Here is a 25,174-nt window from a genome sequence, read left to right on the forward strand (position 1 = left end):
AATGAGCTTAGTCAAATGTTGTTTCTCACAGTACAAGGATTGTAACATCTTAGACTATCCTGGTTGACTCGATAATGAAAGTATTTAGATAACTTAGGCACGGAGGCTAAGCACTTCATACTTCGATATGCAATGATGATTATGAGTGATGAGTGATTTTGATATGACAATGCATGCTTCAGTGTTATGATTTCATGACAAAGGGTTTCTAAGGGAAAGTATATTTGGTCAAGTATCTGTGACGTGTGTGATAGTGACACTAAAGTTAGACCGCAAGGGCTAAGTGTGTGGAAAGATATATTAAAAAGAGTCAAATGGTGGTGACTCTTAGGCTAGGTAAGTTAATAATGTAGGGATCAAGCCCCCAAGTCTAGCTCTACATGAAAAGGGATGAGCATTGGAAATTCCTTGATATGATCATGATGTGTGAATGTGAATATGAATGCATGTTTATTACGGCCGCACCTCGATGTGAGGTTGCCTACGTATCCGTTAGGAATCAGGCCGAACGTAGCTCTAGCCGAACCTCGCACAAGTGTCTGTATACCTCAAAAAGGTCTTTTTTAAGGGTTGTAACGTGGTTAGGCTAAAGGTTGAAGAAGAAAGGGAAAAAGCTCAAGACCCTCGATAAGCCCCCAAGGTGTGCAACCTTGCTTTTAAATATTTGTATTTTCATGCTTGAGATTTTCTACTCTTTTTAGCTCTTTTTTTTTTTGCTTTAGCATTTATTTCATTTTTATAAGTGTGGGCAATCCCTATCATGCGGTCTATCACTCACTTGGCATTCATGTTTCTCAGGCACGGTACCAAGCACTCGATAAGAGACGCAATCTGAGACGTGTTCATATCAAAGATATTTTCATATCAAAGACATTGGAACACTTTCCCTTTTGTACACTTTTATTTTATTTTTTTTTTGCTTATTTTTTTTCTATATTAATATTTTGAAGTCACTCAAGCTTTTGAGATTGCATAAGTTACACACCATCCCATCCCAAGGTTAGGTAGATGTGGGTTGAAAAAAGAAAGTTCTATCGTTAGACGAGGCTCGAAGTAGTTTATGAAGAAAGGGTTTGTAAATTAGAAAGGTGAAAGGAAATATGATGTGGCTACAAGGGGTGCCCCAAATCATTGGTATACCTCGTGCTTAATTCGACATGGAGATTTTTTTTTTTTTAAAATGCAATGTAATGAAATGATCATATGTAAGAGAATAAATGCTCATTTTATTAAACAGGGGAAAAGAAAGAATCTACAAAATTAATCTAAGGGAAAAGAAAAGGTGTCTATGCTAGACTTATTGGGGAAAGGGTAAATAAAGAAAAAGAAAAAAGATGTCATGAAATCTCGTCGTTGAAGCTCGCCTCTTGTCTTGTGTTGTTTGCTTTATCATCACTCACTCTTCTTGTTAACTGGAGGTATGGGAAGCTTGTTATTATCAATCAAATGTTGGATAGCCTCCTTTAGCTTCCAACAGCTCTCAGTAGCATGACCCCTACCTTGATGGTACTTGCAGCGCACATTTGGATTCCAACTAGGCAATCTCTTCTCAAGTAGGGGATCTTGAAGAGGTCCAATAGGAGTAATGAGTCCCTTGGCGTGGAGTCGATCGAAAGCGTCATCGTAGCTAATTCCAATAGGGGTAAAATCCCTTTTTTGTTGCTTTCTAAATCCTAAGATCTTATTAAGGTCGAAAGTACCAACACTGTTGCTAGAGTAGGTGTTTTCGGAAGGAGAAGGATAGTCGTTCTTCTTCCCTTTACAACCACTGTTACTATTGTTACTAATCTTGGCCTTCTTGTCGCGCGGAGGAACATGAAGGAGATTTGAATCAATGAAGTCTTGAACATGATCCTTGAGGGCGAGACACTTTTCAGTAGTGTGACCGCGACCTCTATGGTATCGACAATAGGAATTTGGGTCCCAATTGGGAAAACGCTTTTCAGATGGAGGGTCTTGATTGGGACCAATGGAGTGAATATGACCTTGATCATGAAGACAGTCAAAAGCTTCATTGTAAGTCATTCCTATTGGTGTGTATTCTTCAATAGTCCGTTTTGCCCGTGGCTTAGGAGCATTGAGTTCTTCATTAAACCCTTGGCGAGAATTTTGTTCGATGACCATCACCCGATTTGCTAGTCCTTCTACCACGTTCAAGAGCATGGCAACGACATCTTGCAATCTTTGAACGTCCTCTGTTAGACTTGACGAGTCTTCCCTGGTATTATCTAAGAAAAGACTTTCATCCTCCCCAATCATGGCCAGTTCATCGAGAAAGATTATATAAGCTGTCTCGATCATGGGCTCTCCTACAGGTGTGATAAGAAGTGATGGATCGAAGGATGCTTGATCTTCTTCGATGTCTAGAATTTCGGAAGTTTCATTGTTATCGATCAGATCTTGAATAGCTTCTTTGAGTTTCCAACACTCCTTAGTGTCGTGACCCTTTCCTTGGTGATATTTGCAGTGCTTATTGGGGTCCCACTTGGGTGGCCTGGCTTCTGGAACTGGATCTTTGATAGGCCCTATGGGCATGACTAGTCCTTTGTGGTGTAACTTCTCGAAAGCTGTTTCATAACTCATACCAAGTGGAGTGAACACCCTTTTTGACCTTTGGATTCGCGATTTAGAGGTGTTCGTGGCATGTACCTCATTAATGGGAGAGGAAGAAGAAGGATGGTCGTTCTTCTTTCCTCTCGCACTATTATCTTTCTGAAGGTCATCTTCAATGTCAATGCCTATATTATAGACATCCTTGAAAGTATTCAAGTTGTGTTGGTACTTTAAGTGCCTTGAATACTTCCCTTGGAGATTCTTGATAAACATCCTCACAGATTCTTTTTCGGTAGGAGCCTTGACCATATTAGCGGAAGTTTCCCTCCATTTATTGAAGAAAGAAGTGAACCCTTCGTTTTCTTTTTGTTTTAACATCACGAGTTGTCTATAGTCTGTTTCGTCTTGGATGTTGCACTTATATCTATCTATGAAAGAGTTTGCTATGGACTCCCAGGTGGAGGTTTTTTCTTTCTCGTGAGAAAAGAACCATTGCTGGCAAACGGTCTCGAGAGATAGTGGGAACAGAGAGGGGAAAACCTTCTTATCGATACCCTTAATGCTCATTATAGTTTCAAAACCTCTTAGATGACAGTAAGGGTTATCTGTTACCTTGAATTTTGGGATGTCAGTGGCATTGAACTTATGCGGAAGAAGTTCCTTGTCCAGCGAGACCCCTTGTGAACTAATGCCCTGAAATTTATAGTCGCTAGATAGCTTTCTTAGACTCTCTTGCATGAGGTCCATCTGTTGTTGCTTCACGGGATCATCAATTTTGAGGGTTAAAGCCTTTAACACCTCAGTCACGTCATTCAATTGATCCTAAGTTCATTAACTTCCTCTTGACTTGCCATTATCTTTTTAGCCTTCCTCTTTTGACGAATTGGTTTATAAAAAAGTGAGACTTGAATAAAGAGGTTGTCCTTGATTAATCGCCCTTCTCTCCTTGACCAAGTACTGTGGAAAAGGAATTTGGGGATATTTATTGTTAATTAATTTGACTCAAACTTTATTCAACATGCAATGGATGGAGGAAGTGAAGAAAGATTGGAATCGAATGTGAAGAAAAAATGATATAGATGGAGGGATATGAAGAATTAGGAATAGAATGTACCCCCAACTCAAATGACGGAAAAAACCGACTCATGCATGAACCCAAGACATGGTCATGGTGATACATGTACTCAAAGTGTGTGCTAGGACTAGTGAGTGTAGGTGACATGTTAAGACTCGTGTTATGACCATGGGACTTAGTGCCTAGACTCAAGTAATGACTTAACAAAGTATTATTGACAGTTATATTTAGCCGAATTAATTAGTAACTGGTTAATTAGACACTAGGTGATGACTCAATCAATAATCCGAACTGTCGTCAAAACGACAGGACTGGCGCCGCACTGTGTAGTGTAGCGCCAGACGACAGAGTTGTCGCCAGGCGCCACACTCCACAGAGTGGCGCTACAGTTCAGACTTTGGCGCCATTGCTGGAGCTTCAATATGGAACTGTTTTCAGTGTTATTAATTAACAGGGGTATACCTAAAGTCGTACTAGGTCAATTCTATTTTAAAAAAATAGACTTTATTTACTCAAATTAATTAATCAATTAATTAATTAGGCAAAGTTCTTTAAGTCATTAATTTATTAAATCTCAACACAAGTCAAATAAACGGTTAAGAAATCATAGTATATGCACAACAAATTATGCACAATTAGTCAAGTAGGCACAATATGATGCAATGAGTTTGCAGCCTAACCATGGCTCTAATTCTCTAAAGTTCGGGATATGGTTTAGTTAATAGAGGGTCCATGGTTAATTGTCCGAATGCACCGCGCGGAAGCCTAACCGTGAAGGGTTGGCGCGAGTGGATAGGACACCGCGAGTTTTAGAAAAAAAAAACTCGCTTCCATGGTTTGGTGAATTCAACATTCTCAGGTGTACCCTTTGTTGCTCAGAGCGTTCAATTAGGTAGATGGAGCATGAATTCCCAGAGGGTTATGTCCATATGTAAAACACATATGGGTTTCAGAAAAGTGAGAAAAACTCAATCAGGAAGTAGGATCGAGCAAACAATGCGAAAAACTGGTCGAAATTAGAACGCATATTTCTGGCTTGGTATTGGAAGAATTTGGCGCCAGCAAAAAGAGGTTGGCGCCAGAATTTAGCTGTAGCGCCTAACGACAGAGCTGTCGTCTGGCGATACAGTTAAATGTCTGGCGCTAGCTTCTGTTCGCTGACGCTAATTCCTACATGCCTCAGCAGCTTTCTGTGCTCGATAAAATTTTCCAATTTCGCGCAGTGTTATTTCGGTCCTAGTTGTGAAAGATATTTCTCAAATTTCCTACGTGTAAAATCCTATGTTTTTAACTCATTACGGATGGTCTTTCCAATGAGATCTTTTTTATGCATATGACAATAATGTTAATCAAAATTACGCACATGAAATACTTAGAACGTTTCCAGTCTCATCCACTCATTCTAAATCATTGCCGAAACAAATTCAAGAATTAAAATAGAAATCCTCCCCAGCAGAGTCGTCAAAAACTATGGGGAATAGTTCAAGCGTTAATCCCCTAGCTTGAACCCCACTGTGATCATACACTAAAGTATGGTGGCGTCCAAAGGGAAAGAAGATAGAGCAAAAGAGTCGCCAACAAGTTTTTTTAGGAACTTGTAAATCGTTCACGAGGTGAAGGTTACACCCCTTAACGATCCAAGAGATCGTCAACTCCATAAGGTCTTGAACCAAATAGGGTTCGGGGATGAAGGTACAAATCCAACCTAAAAGAGATTGAACCTGCCCTAATAATAGGCCTCTACTTTATTCAGATCGTATTCATGTGCGCTTTCTGACTAACATGCAATCAATAGGTTTACCCTAAACCTGTTTAACTATATTGGTTGAATATTAATGCACAAATAAATCTATTATTGGCGATCACTTGAATTATAATCATATTAACCCTAAACAAGATTATTAAATATCTTATATAAGCGTGATTACAAATATCAATTCCCTTTAAACATGCATAAAAGACGTGATGAAGCAATAACAATAAATAATGTATCAAGCAACATAATAATAATCAAAACAATAATTATCATGATAACAATAATTACAATCATAAAATCATAATCAAAACAATTATAAAAATAATCATGAATCATGTTAAAGCATAATAATAGCAAGATCCTAGGCATGATACTAACAAGATTAATAACAAACCCTATCATGTCACTAAACAATAAAAATCATATATTTAGCCCTAACATGATACTAACAATCATAAATATTAGGAAAGAAAATAGAAGGCATCATAACAATCATACTTAGTATTAAAATCACCCTAGACATGATACTAGGAATATCATAATAACAATATAGACATGATTTCTACATCATAATATCAATTAATCATTAAAGTACTTACTTTGATGCCTCGTACCTCTTTCTAATAACAAAATACACGCGTTAGTAACTTCAAGAAAAATAATAAACAACAATTAAATTAAATAATGGAAAGAGAGATTTGGGACCAAACCCTCAGAAATTAAAACCTTTCATGTCTAGGGCGAAGGCAACTTCGAATATGGCTAGGTGCTTCTAAATCTAATGAATGCGGAATTTTTATATTTGAGAGAAGGCTAGTTTAGAAAAAGAGAAAGAAAGTAAGAATCGGTAGATTGTAGATTAGAATTGGTGAATGAAAACGGAGTTTTTAGAAAGCTATTTATAAAGAAAATCAGCCAAAAAGATAAAATATCAAAACAGGGTTTTGGCGCAGATAAAATCTAATTAGCGCCAGGCGCCAAGAGTAGCGCCAGGCGCTACAGCTGGCGTTTGGCGTTGATTCAGAAATTCACGCATTTTCTTAAAATCAGATAAAAATTGCCGTACAGGAGGATAAAATCGTATTTCCCTCAGAAAATGTTCTTTTATTCTAATTAAAACTCTAAAAGTCAACAAAAATCAATTTATCAATGCTAATTGAATTAGGAATGAAAAGAACCTTCTAGAAGAATCTAGAATACTAAAACCATTCCTAATTGCATTAGGAATGATAAATCTATATTAGGCCCTCCTCTAGATCATTGGGCCGTATATAAGGCTCAAACCGAGCCCAGTTCAGTAAATTGGTCATAACTTCCTCAAGATTAATCGGAATTAGGCTTATAATATATCGTTGGAAAGTTCTTTTCAAGCCCCATCCAACTACACTACTATTGGACCCATATCATGGACCAACCAAACTGGATTGGCTGTTTTCTTAAAATAAGTTTTAAAAAACAGAGAGAAGAGAAAAGAAATTAAAACTATCCGCAACACTAAACTTTCCACGCTTTCACTTCATTCGATTATGATTCGACGCGAAAGGTACTCATCACTGGGTTTGGTTTTGGGGAGACACAAATAGGTGTCTACAACCCGCTAAAAGGTAATCTGTATTTATATCTATTTCTATTGCTCCCTCTGTTTCTTTTAAATGCATCAGTTTGACTAACACATTTGTCGAGACGTAACTTTTACAGTTGATATCTTTAATTATGTATTAGTAAATATATTACTCCCTCCGTTTTTAAATATTTGCTCCATTTCTCCACGCGGGGAGTTTTAGGAGAAATTGGAGAAAGTAATAAAATATGGAGGTAGTGGGGTAGTTGAAAAAATAAAAAATTGTAAAAAGCAAAAGTAGTGGAAGAATAGGAGGAGAAAGAGTATTATGTTGGGTCCACTAAGTGTGAGAAATGAATTAAATATTGTAAAAGCTTTCCATAAAAGGAAATGGAGCAAGTATTTAAAAACGGCCGGAAAAGGAAAGTGGAGCAAGTATTTAAAATCGGAGGGAGTATGAAACTAGATATTATGACTAATCTAATGGCATACTTCCTCTGTTTTTACTTGACCTGTTTCTTTTATCACGCTTGTCAATGCAAAACTTTAATGATCAATAACTTTAATTCTCCATAAATAAAAATTATAAGGTCATATATTATGATAGTACTTATTGAGACGAATTCAAAAAGATCTTACATGAATATATTTTTCCTTACATATTATTCACAAATGTTGGTCAAAGGAGGGGTGATGAATAGTGTAAAAGTCAAAGCTGGTCAAGTAAGGGCCTGCTCTCTTACGTTGAAATTCAGTTTAGTTTAGTTTAGTTCAGCTCAGCTCAGTTCAGTTCAGTTCAGTTCAGTTCAGCTCAGTTCAGTTCAGTTCGGTTCAGCTCCTAATTTCCTTCTCTTATAAAATATTCATTTCAGTTCAGTTCAGTTCAGCTCAGCTCAACTCATTTCAGTTCAATTCAGCTCAGTTCAGCTCAGTTCAGTTCAGTCAATGAGAACAGGCCCTAAAAAGAACGGAGGAAGTAATATATAATAACATTTATTTATTTTATAGAGGTGAAAAAATTAAGCGACCATAATATGTAAATAGTGCAAAAATCAAAGTAACGCATTAAACAAAACGAAGGGAATATATGAAAACACAAATTATATATGTACACCACATGTCCACCTCTTCTTCACCCTTTGAATTTATTTTATTATAATTTACTTTTACAATTTTTCTTGTCTTAACAACCTATATATCTTCCCCACTCATCTCCAACATTTAAATCCTTTCAACATTTTTCATCAACAATATATACATTTCACTTGTTAATTCACATACAAGTAATCCCCCACCCCCCACTCCTTAACTTTTTTTTTTTTTTTTTTTTTTTTGAGAAATCCTCCCACTCCTCAACTTCCATTAAATTAATTTATAAATTTTCAATCACATAATGGTTACAATATTTTTCCTAAAACATTCATTGAGATTACAAGGGATAAAAAATTATTAAGTTTATTCTTTTACGATTTTTCTAGTCCAAAAGGCTAGTTTATCTTTTTTTTGACAAGTACATAAAAAGGTAATTTCTATACTATGAACACCACTCTTTCATATGGATGATCAAACACCTTTTTTTTTTTTTTAAAGAACTAAATTTTTATTTTTACTTGTAAATTTTTTTAGGGTTTTTTTTTTTAAGAAAATGACACCATAAGTTTCTCAAAAATTGGATTATAGCACAACAAAATTTAAAACTTTTATTATAACACCACATAAAAAAAAAAGGATTTCCTCCAAAAAAATCGTTAGTGGGCCCCACAATAGACACGTGTCACTATTCTATTGAATTAAAAAAAAATCAAAATAAAAAAAAAAAAAGAAAAAACTCTAATTAAGTCCCAACCACCACCTTTACCTCCGACAGCCTTACAACCCAGCCTCGGAATCCTACCTAGCCACCGTAACCTCTTCCTTCATCTTCGAAACAAACCACCTAACCCCCATTAAACCCAATAGCCCACCAGCCCCACCCTCCACAGGTCGACAACCCCCGAAAAATGAAACCCTAACTCCATCATTCACGCAGTGGCAGACACCAGTATCCATCACCGAAATCGTTTGCTCTAAGGCTGCTATGGTCGATTTCGAACGATTTTGGTCGTTTTGGGTAAGGGTAAGGGATGAGTGGGTTGAAGGGGTTAGGTTGGCTGACGGATTTGTGGTGGGAAAAGAAAGAGGGGGTGGATCTACGTGGTGGAGCTGGGCTGATTGGTGGGATTTGCCTAAGGTTTTGGTGGGTGAGGGTGTTGACTGGTGATTTCGACGGTAGGCGGTGGAGTGTACTGCTTCCGGTTGTGGTTGTGGGGCTGGGTTAATTTTTTTGTTATTTATTAATTAATTAATTTATTTAAACTAGTGTTTTATTGACACTTGTTCAAAGTGGGTCCCACTAACAGATTCTATCAAAATATCCGTCAAGTGTCGGTAAAATCTATTTTTTTTTTATTTTTTTATGGCGTTATAATAAAAGTTTGAAAATTTGTAGTGTTATAATCCAGAAATTTGTGGTGTTATTTTCTAAAAAAAACCATTTAAAATTTTTTTTTAAAAAAATTTTACTTGTGCGGCATCTATAATGTTAAAGAGATGGCGGGAATTTACATACTTTCACTGTCCATTCCCCAATTTCCCTCTTTCTTTCAAAACCCTAAATCCCGCCAATTTCTCCCATTCATCTTCAATTTATCTCATCAAATTGAATCAACAAAACCCTAACACACCATAAATTCTCTCAATCTTCCACATTTTCGCCTCATTTTATCGACATTCACAGAATTTAATTTTAGGGTTTACAATCGGAAAACTACAGTATGAATTGCAAAATCAAAGATGAAGTCATAGAAACAATTAGGTCAGTAGTAGGGCAAGATTACGCTGAAATGGACATAATCAGAGCTCTTCACATGGCGAACAATGATGCAACTGGTGCAATTAACATTATTTTCGATACCCCCAATTTCATTTCTCAAAGTCGGCAAAACCCTAGAATTAATACGAGTCAGAGGGTGAAGATTCCAAGCTCGAATTTGATCACGATTGAAGATACAAATGAGGATTCTAAATCAAATGGGGAAGTAATTTGTAAGGAAATGGTTGTAGCTGATGTGCAGGAGAGGGAAAAGGCGATTACTTGTTCGAGTTCGAAGCCGGTAGGCGAAGAGTGGTGTTTTGTTGGGTATGGTGAGATTTCTGCAATGTCGACGAGTAAAGGGAGGAGGATTAAGATTGGAGATGAAGTTGATTTTGCGTTTCCTGTGAAGAACAAGCTGAATTCGAATTCGCCTTTACCAGGAAAGGTTTTTGGTAGAGGAAAACAGGCCGGGGCTTGTTCTGAGATTGTTAGATTTTCTACGAAGAATGGCGGCGAGGTAGGTGTACTTAATTGTTTGGAAGATTTTTACTTGGTGAAGTTTGTATTGATATTGTTGTCTTCATTATTGAGTTTGATGTTGTTTGTAGATTGGCCGGATTCCGAATGAGTGGTCAAGGTGTTTGTTGCCTCTTGTGAGAGATAAGAAGATTAAAATTGAGGGATTTTGTAAATATGCTCCTGAGAATTTGGGTATTATGGACACCATTGCGTTAAATGTGAGGTGAGTATTGGTTATGTTTGGAAAATAAAATGTTTTAGTTTTGATGTGCTTGTCTAATATCGAGGTATATCATGATAAGCTTAATCAATGAGGATTGTTTCGGTAGGATTTCGTGGAATTGATTGCATGATAGTCGAATTTTAGTAGTTCAATGGGTTAGATTATGGGTATTAAGTACTTTTGTTGTTTATATACTGCCTAAAATGTGTGCACTTTGCTTTCTATCCAGTGTCTACATAAACAGTTCAATGTTCCAGAAGCATCATCAAAATTCATTAAAAGCAGCTGCTAATTCAAATGAGGAAACAGTTGTTCATCCTTTGCCAAATTTATTCAGGTTGCTCGGGATAGCTCCTTTTAAAAAGGTAGTTCAATGATTTTTAAACCTTTCTGCATTTGGAGTAGTGCATAGTGCATATTGCACAGTGCATTTTACTTATAAATGCTTAGCAAATATATTAACATTTGGCTTTCTTTCTCTTGCAATGTAGGCTGAGTTCACTCCTGATAATTTGTACACTAGGAAGCGGCCTTTGGATTCTACGGTATAGTTCATGTTTGTTAGGTGGCCAAATTTTGTGGTACACAACCTTGTGTTTAATTTGAAAATTGTATGAACAGGAAGGTCTGCGCACCTCATTGTTGAATGCCAAGAATGTTAAGAACTTGACATCAGATGTAGATAATGCTGAAGGTGAGGAAGGTGTATCCGATGCTGATGTTGATAGCATTGTTGGAGTCGGAGATAGCTCTACGCTGGAGGTATCATGTTTTTCTACAATCTCTATTTGTGCCATCTAAGCTTGTATTAGCTGTCCACTAAACTTTCGTGTAAAATATTACAGGAAATGGATCCGCCAAGCACCCTTCTTTGCAAACTCCGTCCCTATCAGAAGCAGGCACTTTACTGGATGGTCCAGTTGGAGAGGGGACAAACCACTGATGAGGCTGCTTCTACTCTTCACCCATGTTGGGAAGCATATCGCCTGGCTGACAAGTATGTTTGGTTCGAATCTAATTTATTACAGAGAATTAGTATATAGGAGTCAGCAGTGTTTTGTGAAATAAGATATATATTTGAGCTGGAATCTTGTGCTCTGCAGGAGAGACCTTGTTGTCTACTTGAATTCATTTTCTGGTGAAGCAACTATGGAATTTCCAAGTACACTTCAAATGGCTAGGGGAGGAGTATGTCTCTTATGCTATTAATGGATAAACACTAATCTTTTTTTACTATACAAATACTCTATCTTGATTATGGTTTGTGCTTTTAGATCCTGGCAGATGCAATGGGTCTTGGAAAGACAGTCATGACCATATCCCTTCTCCTGTCTAATTCAGAGAGAGTTGGATCACCTAGTAGCCAATCGAGCCTTTCATCCGGTGAAAGTACGGAGCTCATTAAAGCCACTGATGCATCTCCTGATCCAACTAAGAAGGTTGCAAAGTTTCAGAGCATTGACAAGCAGATGAGAAATGAGAATGTTCTTATGGATGGTGGCAGTCTTATTGTCTGTCCTATGACACTCCTTAGCCAATGGAAGGTATTTACTTATTCATGTTTTTTCAGATTCTTAAAGGAATCAGTCTTCATATTACGCTAATCACCAGGCTGTTGCTCACTTTTGTTTTTGACAGGCAGAGATAGAAACTCATGCTCTGCCTGGTTCCCTCTCTGTTTATGTTCATTATGGACAAGGTAGATCAAAGGATGCTAAACTCTTGGCTCAAAATGATGTTGTTCTCACCACCTATGGAGTTCTAGCTTCAGAATTTTCATCTGAGGTAGATTGGAGCTGCTATGATATTAGAGTGTTTGCCACATTGTCATTCACCTGATATTCTATATCTTCCTCTTTGATACAGAATATTGAAGGCTGTGGTGCTCTTCATTCTATACGTTGGTTAAGAGTGGTGCTTGATGAGGCACACACAATTAAGTCCTCAAAAAGCCAAATTTCTGTGGCTGCTAATGCTTTAACAGCTTATTCGAGATGGTGTCTCACTGGCACTCCTATCCAGGTGACATCTCTTTTTTAATATATATGTAATTTCTTATTAATATATTGCCCTTTTGTTTTACCATTTTATTTACTATCCTTTGTTTTAGTAATCCTGTCTGTGTAGTGTACCACCCTTTCTTTAATAGTATTTATCATATTTTTGTTTGGTTAAATATTTAGAATATTTATTTAGTGCCTGTTCAAATTATGGTGGTGGATAGACAGAGAAATAGTTAGAAACATTGTCAAGTGGATAAAAAAGGGGTTGATGTGATGAAGAGAGGAAAGAGAAAGTATACTTGAAATAGAAACATGTTATATTTTTGAGACAACCCAAAAGAGGGGTGAAATTAAGAAAAGAGTTAGTATTTCTTGATTCTTTTTATCAACTCTGTAAGTGTTTTGGAATCACTCAAGGATTCTGTAAATGGGTGTTCTAAAGTGTCAAAGATCTTATTTTATGATTTTAATTTTTTTTATTTTTTGAACTTAAAGAATATTATGCCCAGAAGAAAATTGGTATCTGAAAGATTAATATTCTACTATATTTGCTGGTTTATCCAGGCAATTTTTGGGTAATTTGCTGCTTTATAATTCTTTGCAGATAGAGTGTAATGCATACCTTCAGCTGTTGTGCAATACTTTCTCAGCAGTTAGAATTTAATACATAACTTCTGTTGTGTAGTGCTTTATCTGCTGTTAGAATGTAATGCATACTATCTTCTGTTGTGTAATGCTTGGTTTAAATACTGCCCCTTACCTGTAGTATTTTGAATTCATCTACGAGAACTATAATTTGTTCAATTTATGATGACTTACATCTGCTTTTTTGGTTTTCAGAACAGTCTTGAGGACATATTTAGTCTTCTTCGATTTTTAAAGGTGGAGCCATGGGGAAATTGGGCATGGTAATCTTCTGCTCTGTTTTTTTTTTCCATCTTGGGAAGATTGTTATATGCAAGATAGCAACTATTTGTTCACTAGTTTAGTGAAGTTTCTTAATGGAAGATTAAAACTTATGCCTGCATAACATTTTTTTTTAAAATTTTTATTTTCCCTTTATTTATTTATTTTTATTTTTTTTTTAAAGTTTGGATTATGAGCTTCTGACGCTAGGCTTTTAAATATTAGTTGGTTTGGGCTGTATGGTTAACCAGTTTCTGTGATTCGGGGTAAATGTGATATGATACCTTGAAGTAGAATGGGGAGGAATCCTTAAATCCTATGCAGTTGTGGTGATCCATTAGTTCTAGTATCTAACACTAAGGAGATTTAAGTTTCGTTGTCCTTATTACATGTTTGTCAGTTGGAATGATTTTCAAGTCGTCTAATGAACCATTTTCTTCTACAGGTGGAATAAACTTGTTCAAAAGCCATTTGATGAAGGTGATGAAAGAGGATTGAAACTAGTTCACTCCATTTTAAGGCCAATAATGCTACGAAGAACAAAGTACAGTGTTGATCGAGATGGAAGGTGAGCTAGTTAGACTAATATACGTATATCACCCCATTTTTGAGAGAAATGTGATGTCTGTTCAATTTTTTAGTTTAATTTGCCATTTTTCTGTTCATTCAGGCCTATTTTAGTCCTGCCTCCAGCTAATATCCAGGTAGTTTATTGTGAGCTGACAGAAGCTGAAAAGGACTTTTATGAGGCTTTGTTTAAAAAATCTAAGGTATTTTTCTTAGCATGGGTTTATCCTGAAGATTTTGTCTTGGCATACTCCATCTTTGGTATATCTCATATCTCAAGTATATTGCAGGTGAAATTTGATCGATTTGTGGAGCAAGGGCGGGTTTTGCATAATTACGCTTCCATATTAGAACTACTGTTACGACTTCGGCAATGCTGTGACCACCCATTCCTTGTCATGAGGTGAGAATTTCTCATCTCTTTTTTGGTATCTCCATGTGATTTTTGTCGACATACTACCTCAGTGGCTGGCCTTGTTGATCGCTTGATGCTGTTTGTGGTTGCATTATATTTTGCTTATACCTCATCTTGGTAACATGCATTACAGTGTAATAACAATGTTTTGTAATAACAATGTTTTCTGAAGCTCTCTAATGATTTTGTAGTTATAGCAGAACCTTTTCAATTGAAATTTAGATTCTCTTAAGATCTAGTTTAATTATCCTAATGTACTTTGGTTGATAGGAAAATTTGGGTGTCAAATAATTTTATTATGCCAGTTCCAGAATTTCCTCATAAATCTGTTGCTTCATTGTATGTTCGATGCTGAGTTATTCATTTCTTATCATGTTCCATACCCTATTGTCCATACTTCTGTTTTTGTGGACATCGTTTCTGAAACTAGCTAAATGTGTGCAGTCGAGGTGATACACAAGATTATGCTGACCTGGATAAGCTTGCCAAACGATTTCTTAGAGGTGGTCGCGGTACTGCTGAAGGTGAAGCAAAAGTTGTGCCATCGAAAGCTTATATTCAAGAGGTCGTAGATGAGCTCAAGAATGGTGAGCAAGGAGAGTGTCCAATATGTCTTGAAGCTTTTGAAGATGCAGTTTTGACTCCTTGTGCTCATCGCTTATGTCGAGAGTGCCTTTTGGCAAGTTGGCGGAATTCTGCTTCGGGTTTATGTCCGGTCTGCAGGTATGTTCAAGTTTCTTCAGCAGCTTACCAAAGTTTATCCTGTTTCTCTTTTGTATTGTTACTATTGTACTTCTCCTGGCTCCTCTACCCTGTTTTGTATTCATCCAGTGCAATCTAATACTGCCACTCTTTTGATGTCCTTGCTTTTCTGCCCTCTAGACTTTCCTATTTGTTTGCGCTGTAAGATCAATATTTTTCAGGCTCAAAAGATTTGATTTTTTTTCAGGAAATCGGTGAACAAGCACGATCTCATCACAGCTCCAACTGACAGTAGATTTCAAATAGATGTCGAGAAAAATTGGGTTGAATCTACGAAAATTTCATCATTGTTGTGTGAATTGGAAAATCTACGATCTTCAGGATCCAAAAGCATTGTCTTTAGCCAATGGACTGCCTTTCTGGACCTGTTAGAGATTCCTCTTACTCGGTAATTTTCTTGATTCTGGTTGTTAGGTTATTAGCTTTGATATATGCATCGCATGATAGACTGTCCAGAAACAAACTTGGTTTGAGACTTGTCGGTTTATCAGCGGTTTAATTTATCTCTATGTTATCAACTACACTATTGAGTGCTTTTTCTGGAATACTTGTTGCCTATTTAAGTATTCATTAAAAACACTTCTAGTACTTGCAGGATAACATTAAATCGTACAAAATCAAGTTCACTGTTATTAGGGCTGCCTGTTAATTTGTCACATTTTATATCTGTGCAGCTCTTGCATTGTCTAAACACAAGTACTGTTCAGATTTCAGATGGTAGAGATCTTGGCATGTTTTTTTTTTTTTTTTTAATAGCTTGTCTTTAAGTGGAAAGGCTTCCTGAAAGACCTTGTCTATTGTGCTTGGATGTCGCTGCAATTTGATACGAAGGTGTTTACATCAACACCGTTTTCCATTTAATTTTTTATTTTATTTTATCGTGTATCTGAAGCTGTGTACTTATGATTGACTTTTATAATCTGACATTGCTATCTTAAGTGATTGAATTTGTGTAATGTTACATAGCTTTCTCTGGATTGATATTTTTTTTGTACTCGGGAGTTACTTTGGCATTCTTTTTTTGGTACGCAGGAATAACATATCTTTTCTTCGCCTTGATGGAACCTTAAATCAACAGCAACGTGAGAGAGTATTAAAAAAGTTTTCTGAAGATAGTGATGTCATGGTTTGTCAAAATTTACTTTTGACTTTCTATTTATGCTCTTTACAATGCTCAACATTTTCTTAGTATAAACTGTTGTCTTTTAGGTGCTATTTTCTTGTATTAAATTTGTGTGTGGATAATAGGTTTTGCTCATGTCATTGAAGGCTGGCGGAGTGGGAATAAACCTAACTGCTGCTTCTAATGCTTTTGTCCTGGTAGGTGCTGAATCAGTATCTGTGTTTTGGTTGTTTGATGATTTTCTTGAACACAACAGTGGTTATTTTTATGTGATTGATACCTCTTTATAATTTCTTAGTTTCCGAATGTGCATTAATCTGAGAATACTATTGGATTTATATAATACTCCGTAGCATTTTTTAATCTAATTGGCTAAATGCAATTACAGTAGTTGCTACTTGCTAGTTCACATTACTATGCTTTTGGTGCCAATGGACATCTTTTAACTTGTATATCCGTTAAATCTTTGATTCTACCTGAAAAAATGCATCTACATTAGCTGCTAGTGGGTTTTATTTTCCCTTTAATATATATGTCAGTAACTTATTGATTAGGTTGGCTGAAAGAGTAGTTCTTTCTTTGCTCATCACATTTTATTTCAAATACATTTTATGAAACAGTGAAAGAACTTGGAGCTCTAAGAATTCTGTGTTTGATGGTTCTTATTACTTTCTTACTGCTAAGACACCATTTTTAGCAGGATAGTACATTTTAAAATCGATTCTAATGTGCTTCCACGTGCACTTCATAAGTTGTTACTTACAAGACATGTCATCGTTTATATCGCCGTGGAGATTATTTGAAGCTTGGATAAGTTGGATAAATTTGCTTTTATTAAAAGTCTTTTGCCTTATTTACCAACATGGTTTTCACATGAACCGGGTTTCTCCCTAGCTACCGAGCGCTCCGCCCGCCAATCGGGCGGCAGGAGCAGCAGGCAAATGCTTGGTAGGCTAACAGCCCGGAGAACCCGCCGTGCTGCTATATTTTGTTACCCCTGTCATGTCAGTTTCAATTTATAATTGCATATGGTAAATCAACACTAGGGTTCAGTATATTGATCAGATTCTAGTTGGTTTTTTTTGTGATTATGAGGATAGTATAGGAAGGGAATAAGTTATTTTATAAATGTTTGGACTAGAAGCCTCTTTAATGTTTCGAAATGTATAATGTATGATTGCACGGTAGGTCTAGTACTTGCATTATGGATTCTGCAACTTGCTGCAGCTACCTGATGCGTGAAAGCATTGAATATGAGACTATTTTCAATATATATAAAACTGAAACCACAAGTTCTGCTGGCCTTGTATATTTGCATTTCAATGTTAAGAAAAATCATGGACAATGGCTGCTCGTGAAACTTGTGAATTTTGTTTGCTCTTGCATATTTTACTGGATTTTCCTTGCTGTTATTCAGTCATGTGATCCACATCTTTACTGTTGGTGTTACGTATATAGGATCCATGGTGGAATCCGGCTGTTGAAGAACAAGCAGTCATGCGCATTCATCGGATTGGCCAAACTAAGCCTGTATCAATTAAAAGATTCATTATCAAGGTAATTTTTGTTTCATTTTGGACCTATTTTTTCCTTGAAATAAATAGGTTTTTCCACCAATCTACTGGCATTAGAAGTCATGTTTCACAAGCTGCCCATTTCCTATAGAGCCCTTTCTATGTTGTAACTACTAGAAAATTTAATTATGGGATTTGCACTTCCCAAGTGTTCTACAGGACCCTTTACAGGGTTTGTTTATTGCTTTTACGTGGTCCAAACACTTTATCTTTGAATGTGTTATTCAACATGAACGTTCGATTGACTTTCAGTAAATGGGTTGATTTTGAATGACCACTAACAATAAACTGCATCAGGGAACGGTGGAGGAAAGAATGGAGGCTGTACAGGCTAGAAAACAGAGGATGATTTCTGGTGCACTGACTGATCAAGAAGTCCGAAGTGCACGCATAGAGGAGTTGAAGATGCTTTTCACTTAGAGACAAAAGCAAGATTATGGAGTGGCTGCACATGCACTAAGTGGTCTTCAGGTTCCAGTTTTGGTGATCTTGTGTGGATGCACGAAACATGCCCCTAAATCTTATAACCTTGACTCTTCCTGGGTACCTTAAATTGGTGTTTTGGTCGAAATTGAGGCTATAGTTCTAAATGACACCCACAGGCGAGGGAATTTGTGCCGTTTATGGTTGTTCGATATTGGGGTCTGATTGTGGTTGTTAGATGTAAATTATTGGGTGGGGGGGGGGGGGGGGGGAGTTGAATCAGATCATTGCTTTAGTGGTTTGCACATATGATGTATATTTCTGATGTAAGATTATTAGAAGTTAATGAAATTCACTGTCTTGTTCATTTTGTAATTTTTGCTCTTATTTTTCCTTTCTTTTTAATTTTGTAAGAATCCTTATAGTTTATACAAATTCAAACTTGAAAAACAATTGTTAGGAAAATACCGAATACTTGAAATCATCATAAGCGTATGCTAGGATTTAGATTAGAACAGAGTATTCTAGAAACGTACAGGAAAGGAAATTAGGTAAAGTAACCGATATTTGTATTGAATATTAGTGTAATCAGCAATAAAATCACCCTTCTTTCGACAAAAAGAGAATCTCTCCCAACATATTTATCACAATATAATTTTTGCATACCCTCCTCACAAAGCAAACATCTATTTAATACAAAATTCCTCATAACAAACTAAACTTATTTAGGGAAATAACAAACTAGGAATGAATTATAAAATTGCCCCCAAAGGCACAAACTCCATAACTGCTTATTCCAGCTCACCCATCAAGTTGATGCGAGGCTGATTTAGCTTTCCTATATTACATGTAAACTGTATAGCAAACTTGTGCTGATTATTGGGTTGGTTTCTTGTAGCGTATACAAATGTAAACATCAATCCGAATAACCCTAAAAATGTAAAAAAAAAAAAAAAAATTATGGAAGAATACTCCTAAACTCTAAAACTATGCATTAACACTTGATAGTATACTACTTACAACTATGATTGGACATCTAATCCCTCCTGTTAGGGTTGATGAATGCAAAGCGAAAGTGAAGATAAGTTTGATTGAGAAGTATAAATTGAATTGATAATTAGCAAGATAATTAATATAAATGAACACATGATTTTATGTAACGACGAGAACTTTTATTCCACTATTTGAAAATAGGAAAGTACAAGTATCCCTTTAAAAGGTTTATATTACAGTATGACTCTCTATATCTCTAAGGAGTATTACAAAGTAAGGAATAGTGGATTCGTAAAGAGGGTAAATAGTACAAGAAGCTGTAGTATGTAGAAAGACTTATATATGGTATGACTTCTTGTGTTGTGTTGTATTCCATGATTGAATGCCCATGACCTATATTTATAGGTGTGGATGGAGCTTAGAAGAAATGGTCGGAATATTCTACAAATTTCTCCATCATTCTTGTATCCATAACGTTCTAGAAAATTTACGAACCATGTATTATATTCTAGCTAATAGCTTCCAATGTCAATAATAATGCTCTAGAACATTCAAGTATAATATTATTATAGAGAAATCAAGAACAAGTAACGACCTTGCTTGATTATTCCGGAAGCTTCTAGAATATGCACAATACTCTACCATGCAAAATAATAGGCTTATAAAATTTGGGCCATACCCAACACCTCAAACTGAGATGAAAGTTGTAAATGCTAAATGAACTCTAGAACATCCTTCATACAATGATTGCCCATAAATATGGTAATTGATTTCAATTTCCTCAACAAACAGTGAGGTAAACTTGACTTGTCATCCCAAAAAAAATCAGTGGCTGCTGCCATATCAACAGTGAGTTTGAGGGTATCATTTTCAAAGATTTTTCCTTCAAGGATGTAAGGTAATATCACTTGCAAACTTGAATAGATTCAAAGATTCCAAAATCGATAACAAGGGGCATGAGATTTGTACTTCCCGCAAATTGAATGACTTGCTCAAGACCTTAATCAGAATATCCAGTTTTGCATTCAAAATGAATGGGCACAAGCTCGGCGCATCGATAGTGATATTTGTCGGCCGACCTTGCAACGAATATATAGACCCTCAAGGCTGGTGCTTGAGGGTTAAGTTTCGTATTGACATCTTTTGCCTCATCAAAATCATTAACAAAAAGAATTTTTAATGACTTGCAATTTTTGACTAATTTTTCCACAACACCAAATTGTGAAAGAGAAATGTCTACTTCAAGGCTAAGGTACTGTTCTTTTGAGTTTCTAGGCAGAGCAGAGCAGAGCAGGGGCCAGCAGAGCAAAGCAGATTAAATTTCAGCAGAGCATAGCCGAGCAGAGTAGATTTCAACATTATTTTTTTTTTTGAAATAATAGATTTCAACATTATTATTAATACTATTATTATTATTATTATTATTATTATTATTATTATTATTATTATTATTATTATTATTATTATTATTATTAATGTTATTGTTGATATTATTATTATTATTATTATTATTATTATTATTATTATTATTATTATTATTATTAATACTATTATTAATGTTATTATTATTAATGTTGTTGTCATTATTATTACTATTACTATTACTATTACTATTACTATTACTAAGTGCATATATCATTAATTTAGGTGAGTGAAAACATAAATATATGTATACCATATTTAACATATTGTAATAGTAGAAAGATAAAAGACAACGGTTTACTTATATTTATTTCACAAAAGTTTTTAAAAAAATGATTTAATGAGTAATTTTGATTTTACTTATAAATTTGCCCTAAAAATAATAATGATATACAAAGTACTATTTGAAAAGAATCTCTTTTTTTTTTATTCTTAAATTGTATGGAAAGATTTGAAAAATAATTCAACTCAATGAACTAACAATTAATACCCACATACATAAAATGTTTCTACACATTGCGATTCTAATATCAAATGTTTATAAAAGAAATTGTTATTAACTGTTATTATTATTATTCATTTTTTCGAAAGAATTGTTATAATTATTAGAAATTATTAATTAATAATATTATTAAATATTAATTTTTAATAGTTTGAATTATTAAATATTAATAATGATAACTATTATTATTAATTATTATTATGATTAATAAATAGTAATTATTATTAACATTAATAATTATTATAATTATTCAAAATAATTAATTATTATCATCAATACAATATTAATTATTATTGTTATTATTAATTATTATTTGAAAATAGAGCAGAGTAGATTTCTTTTGAGTAGAGTATAGCAAAGCAGATTTGATTTGAGCAGAGCAGAGTAGAGTAGAGTAGAGCAGGGCTCAGCAGAGCAGCTCTAAAGAACGGAGCCTAAGTAGATTCGGCAAAGAAATTGCTGCAACATTATCCATTATTAGCAAACTAAGATCAAAGTTGTATAGTCCCAAACTCATTGAAGTCAAAGAATTGCCGTTAAACATTCTTGTTGGAAGCTTTAATTGTGCGGGCCCTAAGTCCATTAACTGTATGACTTTAACTCATAGCATTATAATTGCAAAATAATCATCAAAGTAATTATCATCATTTGATGAACTTAAAACAAGCCCAAAACTCTCCAAACGATTGATCATATGTGAAAGAATCTTGTTGACGGTGGTTTCAAATTCTACATCAGGAAGTTCATCATAATAGAATTGAACATTATGTAATCCCTTCCAAAAAAATTTCCAACGCCTTGACAAAACTTCAGTTCGCACCGCTTCTTTAATGGGAATACGACTCAAGATAGAGTACAACAGATCTTTCGTAGATTTGGTTGACTTTTGCAGAGATTTACACTTTTGAAGTATTTTCCCGAGATATTTTGGAGCAATCACGAGCATTGGAGAAGCACGACCAGAGTTTATAGCCCAGGGCCGGTTAGAGCCATCGAACCGGTGATTAAGGGCTTGGTATGTGTGATACCGGGGCATTTGGACCGAGTATTCAAGACCCGAAGAGGAAACCCAGATTGGCCCGAAGAATTGGAACCCAATCGTAGTCCAAATAGTGGCCCAAGAGAGCCGTCCGGCCAAAAAGGCTGGCGCCCGGAGGCGCGCCCGACCGGGCGGGAGAAGCAAAGGTCGGCGCCCGGAGGCGCGCCCGGCCGGGCGAGGGAAGCAAAGGCTGGCGCCCGATCGGGCGCGTGTTATTGTTAGGAGACGATTAGCGTCGTTTAAGTTTGTTTTAGTTTAGGATTCTTACGGAGTATAAATACTTCTTCGTAAAACGAATTTAGTACTTTTATTTACCTTCTTTTTACTCTTTCTTAAGTTTTCTTTTCTCTTTTCTCTCTCTAACTTTTCTCTCTCTCCCTTAATTAAACTCTTAGTATTATTTTCTCTCTCTACAACTCTTGGTTTAATCTCAGTTATTTATTCTCTTTCTTTGATCATGTCTCCTCTAATTGTCTTGATTAGTTTAGTTTTTAATATGTGCGAGTAGTTTTATTTCTAGGGTTTATGGGGATCCATAAATAATATGAAGGGGTAATTTATTGTTGTTGATTGTCAATGCTAGATTAATTTCCTATTGATTGATTTAATGCTCTGTGACTAGATTAGGCCTATCTTTTATGCATGAGTTCGACAATATTGATTCAAGATTCGAGTGATGAGAATTGATGTTTAGGTCTAGTTTCAATAGGCAGATTAATTTATAAATGGTTAAGTCAAGATTCGAGAGATGAGATTTAATACCGGTAAATTAATTGTGTGATTGTAATACGTAGCGAAAGCCCTTTACAATCTGGTTAATTGATGCATTAATGATTGACTATTATTGATTATTGGTATTGCATGATAATTTCTTATTGAATTGTTTTAACGTTTTACAATTGCGGCTTGTAAAAGTATAGCAATATTAAATTGATGAATCGAGCAGATGTTAATTTGATATTAAAGGCTATTTTCAATAAGAACTTAGATCTAGTAAATCGCGAGAGCATGTTAGATCTATGTTGATTAATAAATTGCGAGAGCCTTTTAATCATGTTATTTATGCAATGTCAATGATTGATTACTATGTTTTACCCTGGAGTATTATTTATTGGTGAACCTATGCCCTAGATCCTTTTATATATTGTTTTCTTCCTATTCTCAATCTTAGTAGTTTAGTTTCTTATTCGAATATAAATATTGGTTACTTAGATAATTTAGATTATAATATTTAATTAGGAGTAAAAAGACTTGTTTCCCTGTGGAGATGGACCCTACTTCCCTATCTACTTTAGTTAGAGGACTTAGGAATTATTTTTGATTAAGGGATACGACTTTACCCTGTCATTTGTGTTTTAATTTTTAGATTTCCATTCGTTAATATTAATCTCGTTTTAATCCCGATCAGGTTCTGAACTCATCCAATTTTGATCAAAAAGTAGTGTTTTCCATGTGGAAACAACGTTTAAGAAAGACACACTACCACTACCTTTGGTAGTGACAACCACCTCCTCGTGGCCAAATTCAGCCTGTAAATATGATTTTCGGGCAGTTTTTGATTTTAACGAAGTTTTTTATGCTTAAAATTTTATCCTTGAGTTTGATTAATAAAATTAATTATGTTTTAAGTTAATTAAGCATAAATATATATATATATTTTTATTGATGTTTTAAGAGGTTTTTCATCATATTATATTGTTGGAAATTACTTAGGTTATAATATTAATTGCTGGTTGTTTTTTAGGAAGTGATTATTTCCTAGGAGACTTTTAATTGAGAATTAAAGTGATGTATTGATAAAGTTTTGAAGGGTTTTTAATTAATCTAAAGTGCTGGACATAGTTTCTAAGTACTACTTTTGATGTTTTATAAAGAGCGTTTAATCACCCATTAAAAAGGGAGATTATTAGGGGTTTTAAAATAATTTTTATATTCTTATTAAACTTTAAAATTGCTGTAATTTCATGTATAAGAGTGTATTTTAAGGTTTTTATGAAGAAAATTTAAAGAACTATATAAAAGCCTTTAATTTTAACTAAAGGGAAGGTTTTAAAGTGTTGTTTGATTTGAATTTTGAAGGTTTTAAAGTAAGTTAGTATTGGTGTAAATTTGATTGATTGGGTATTGATTGAGATGTTATTGTTTGGTTTAAGTCTTATATGACGAGGTTAAGTTTGTGGGGTGCCTTATGCACTCAAGGTGTTTATACACCGAGGAAGTTAAAGAATTTAATAATAAATGTTGCTTGTCACTAATAAATCAAGAATTGAAATTTGAAATTTTGCTTTACTTGATTGAAGTGATAATGGATTGGTGTTGTTTGCAAATGAGTCATCACCAAATCTAAACTTGTAAATTAAATCACGTAAAGTGCAAGATGAATGAACAATAAAACTCTAGATTTGTGCACATCTGGAGTAATGACAATCAGGGGTTAGGGTACACAGGGGTATTAGCCGTGCACTTTTCTCGAGGTCGTCTGATCTACGAGTCTCTTATTTAAAATACTTTTCAAAACTAGGAGTTAGACGAGATCTCATACTAACTACGGTCACGGAGTCGCGCCCGTGGTTGTTGGATGTTTTATTGATGTTTCCGAAAGGAGGTATGAGGTTTTTCTTTTATTGATGTTCCAAATGGAGCATGGTTGGACAACCTTGTCTATTGCTTAATCCAATGATTAAAATATTGACGAGTTAAATAAATTAGTGAAGTCTTAGTAAACTAACAATTGAGTCGTGTGTTGAGTCTATACTTTGATAATGTGTTATGATTGATTATTAGTAGCATGTTAGGGATTTCTTATTATGTTTTGTAGCTTGTATGTACTCATCTTTGCTGATTGCGTGCTTGTGTGTCTTTCTTTGGTCATGGCCTTTGCCTTTCAATGACCATGTAATGATC

At 35.2% G+C, this 25,174-nt stretch overlaps 1 protein-coding gene across 2 annotated transcripts; it reads left to right on the plus strand.

Moving 5' to 3' along the window:
• The first annotated feature begins 9,040 nt into the window (after window positions 1-9,040).
• LOC145559923 (DNA repair protein RAD5A-like) lies at window positions 9,041-18,567 on the plus strand. 2 transcript variants are annotated; one of them, XM_081621199.1, is made up of 21 exons: window positions 9,041-10,316; window positions 10,408-10,541; window positions 10,771-10,906; window positions 11,033-11,086; window positions 11,163-11,303; window positions 11,387-11,538; window positions 11,645-11,729; window positions 11,816-12,085; window positions 12,180-12,326; window positions 12,408-12,563; window positions 13,385-13,452; window positions 13,896-14,018; window positions 14,121-14,220; window positions 14,308-14,420; window positions 14,877-15,155; window positions 15,382-15,582; window positions 16,227-16,320; window positions 16,443-16,514; window positions 17,776-17,874; window positions 18,189-18,342; window positions 18,389-18,567. In XM_081621199.1, exons 1-20 carry the CDS (start codon window positions 9,759-9,761, stop codon window positions 18,309-18,311), a joined length of 3,105 nt encoding a protein of 1,034 aa, XP_081477325.1. In that variant the 5' UTR covers window positions 9,041-9,758; the 3' UTR covers window positions 18,312-18,342; window positions 18,389-18,567. The 2 variants fall into 2 exon arrangements, with proteins under 2 accessions (XP_081477325.1, XP_081477324.1); XM_081621198.1 differs by having other exon boundaries at window positions 18,189-18,567.
• Window positions 18,568-25,174: the final 6,607 nt, after the last annotated feature.

The sequence above is a fragment of the Chenopodium album genome, chromosome 9 (assembly GCF_948465745.1).
Source record: "Chenopodium album chromosome 9, dcCheAlbu1.1, whole genome shotgun sequence".
NCBI classification, from domain to species: domain Eukaryota; kingdom Viridiplantae; phylum Streptophyta; class Magnoliopsida; order Caryophyllales; family Amaranthaceae; genus Chenopodium; species Chenopodium album.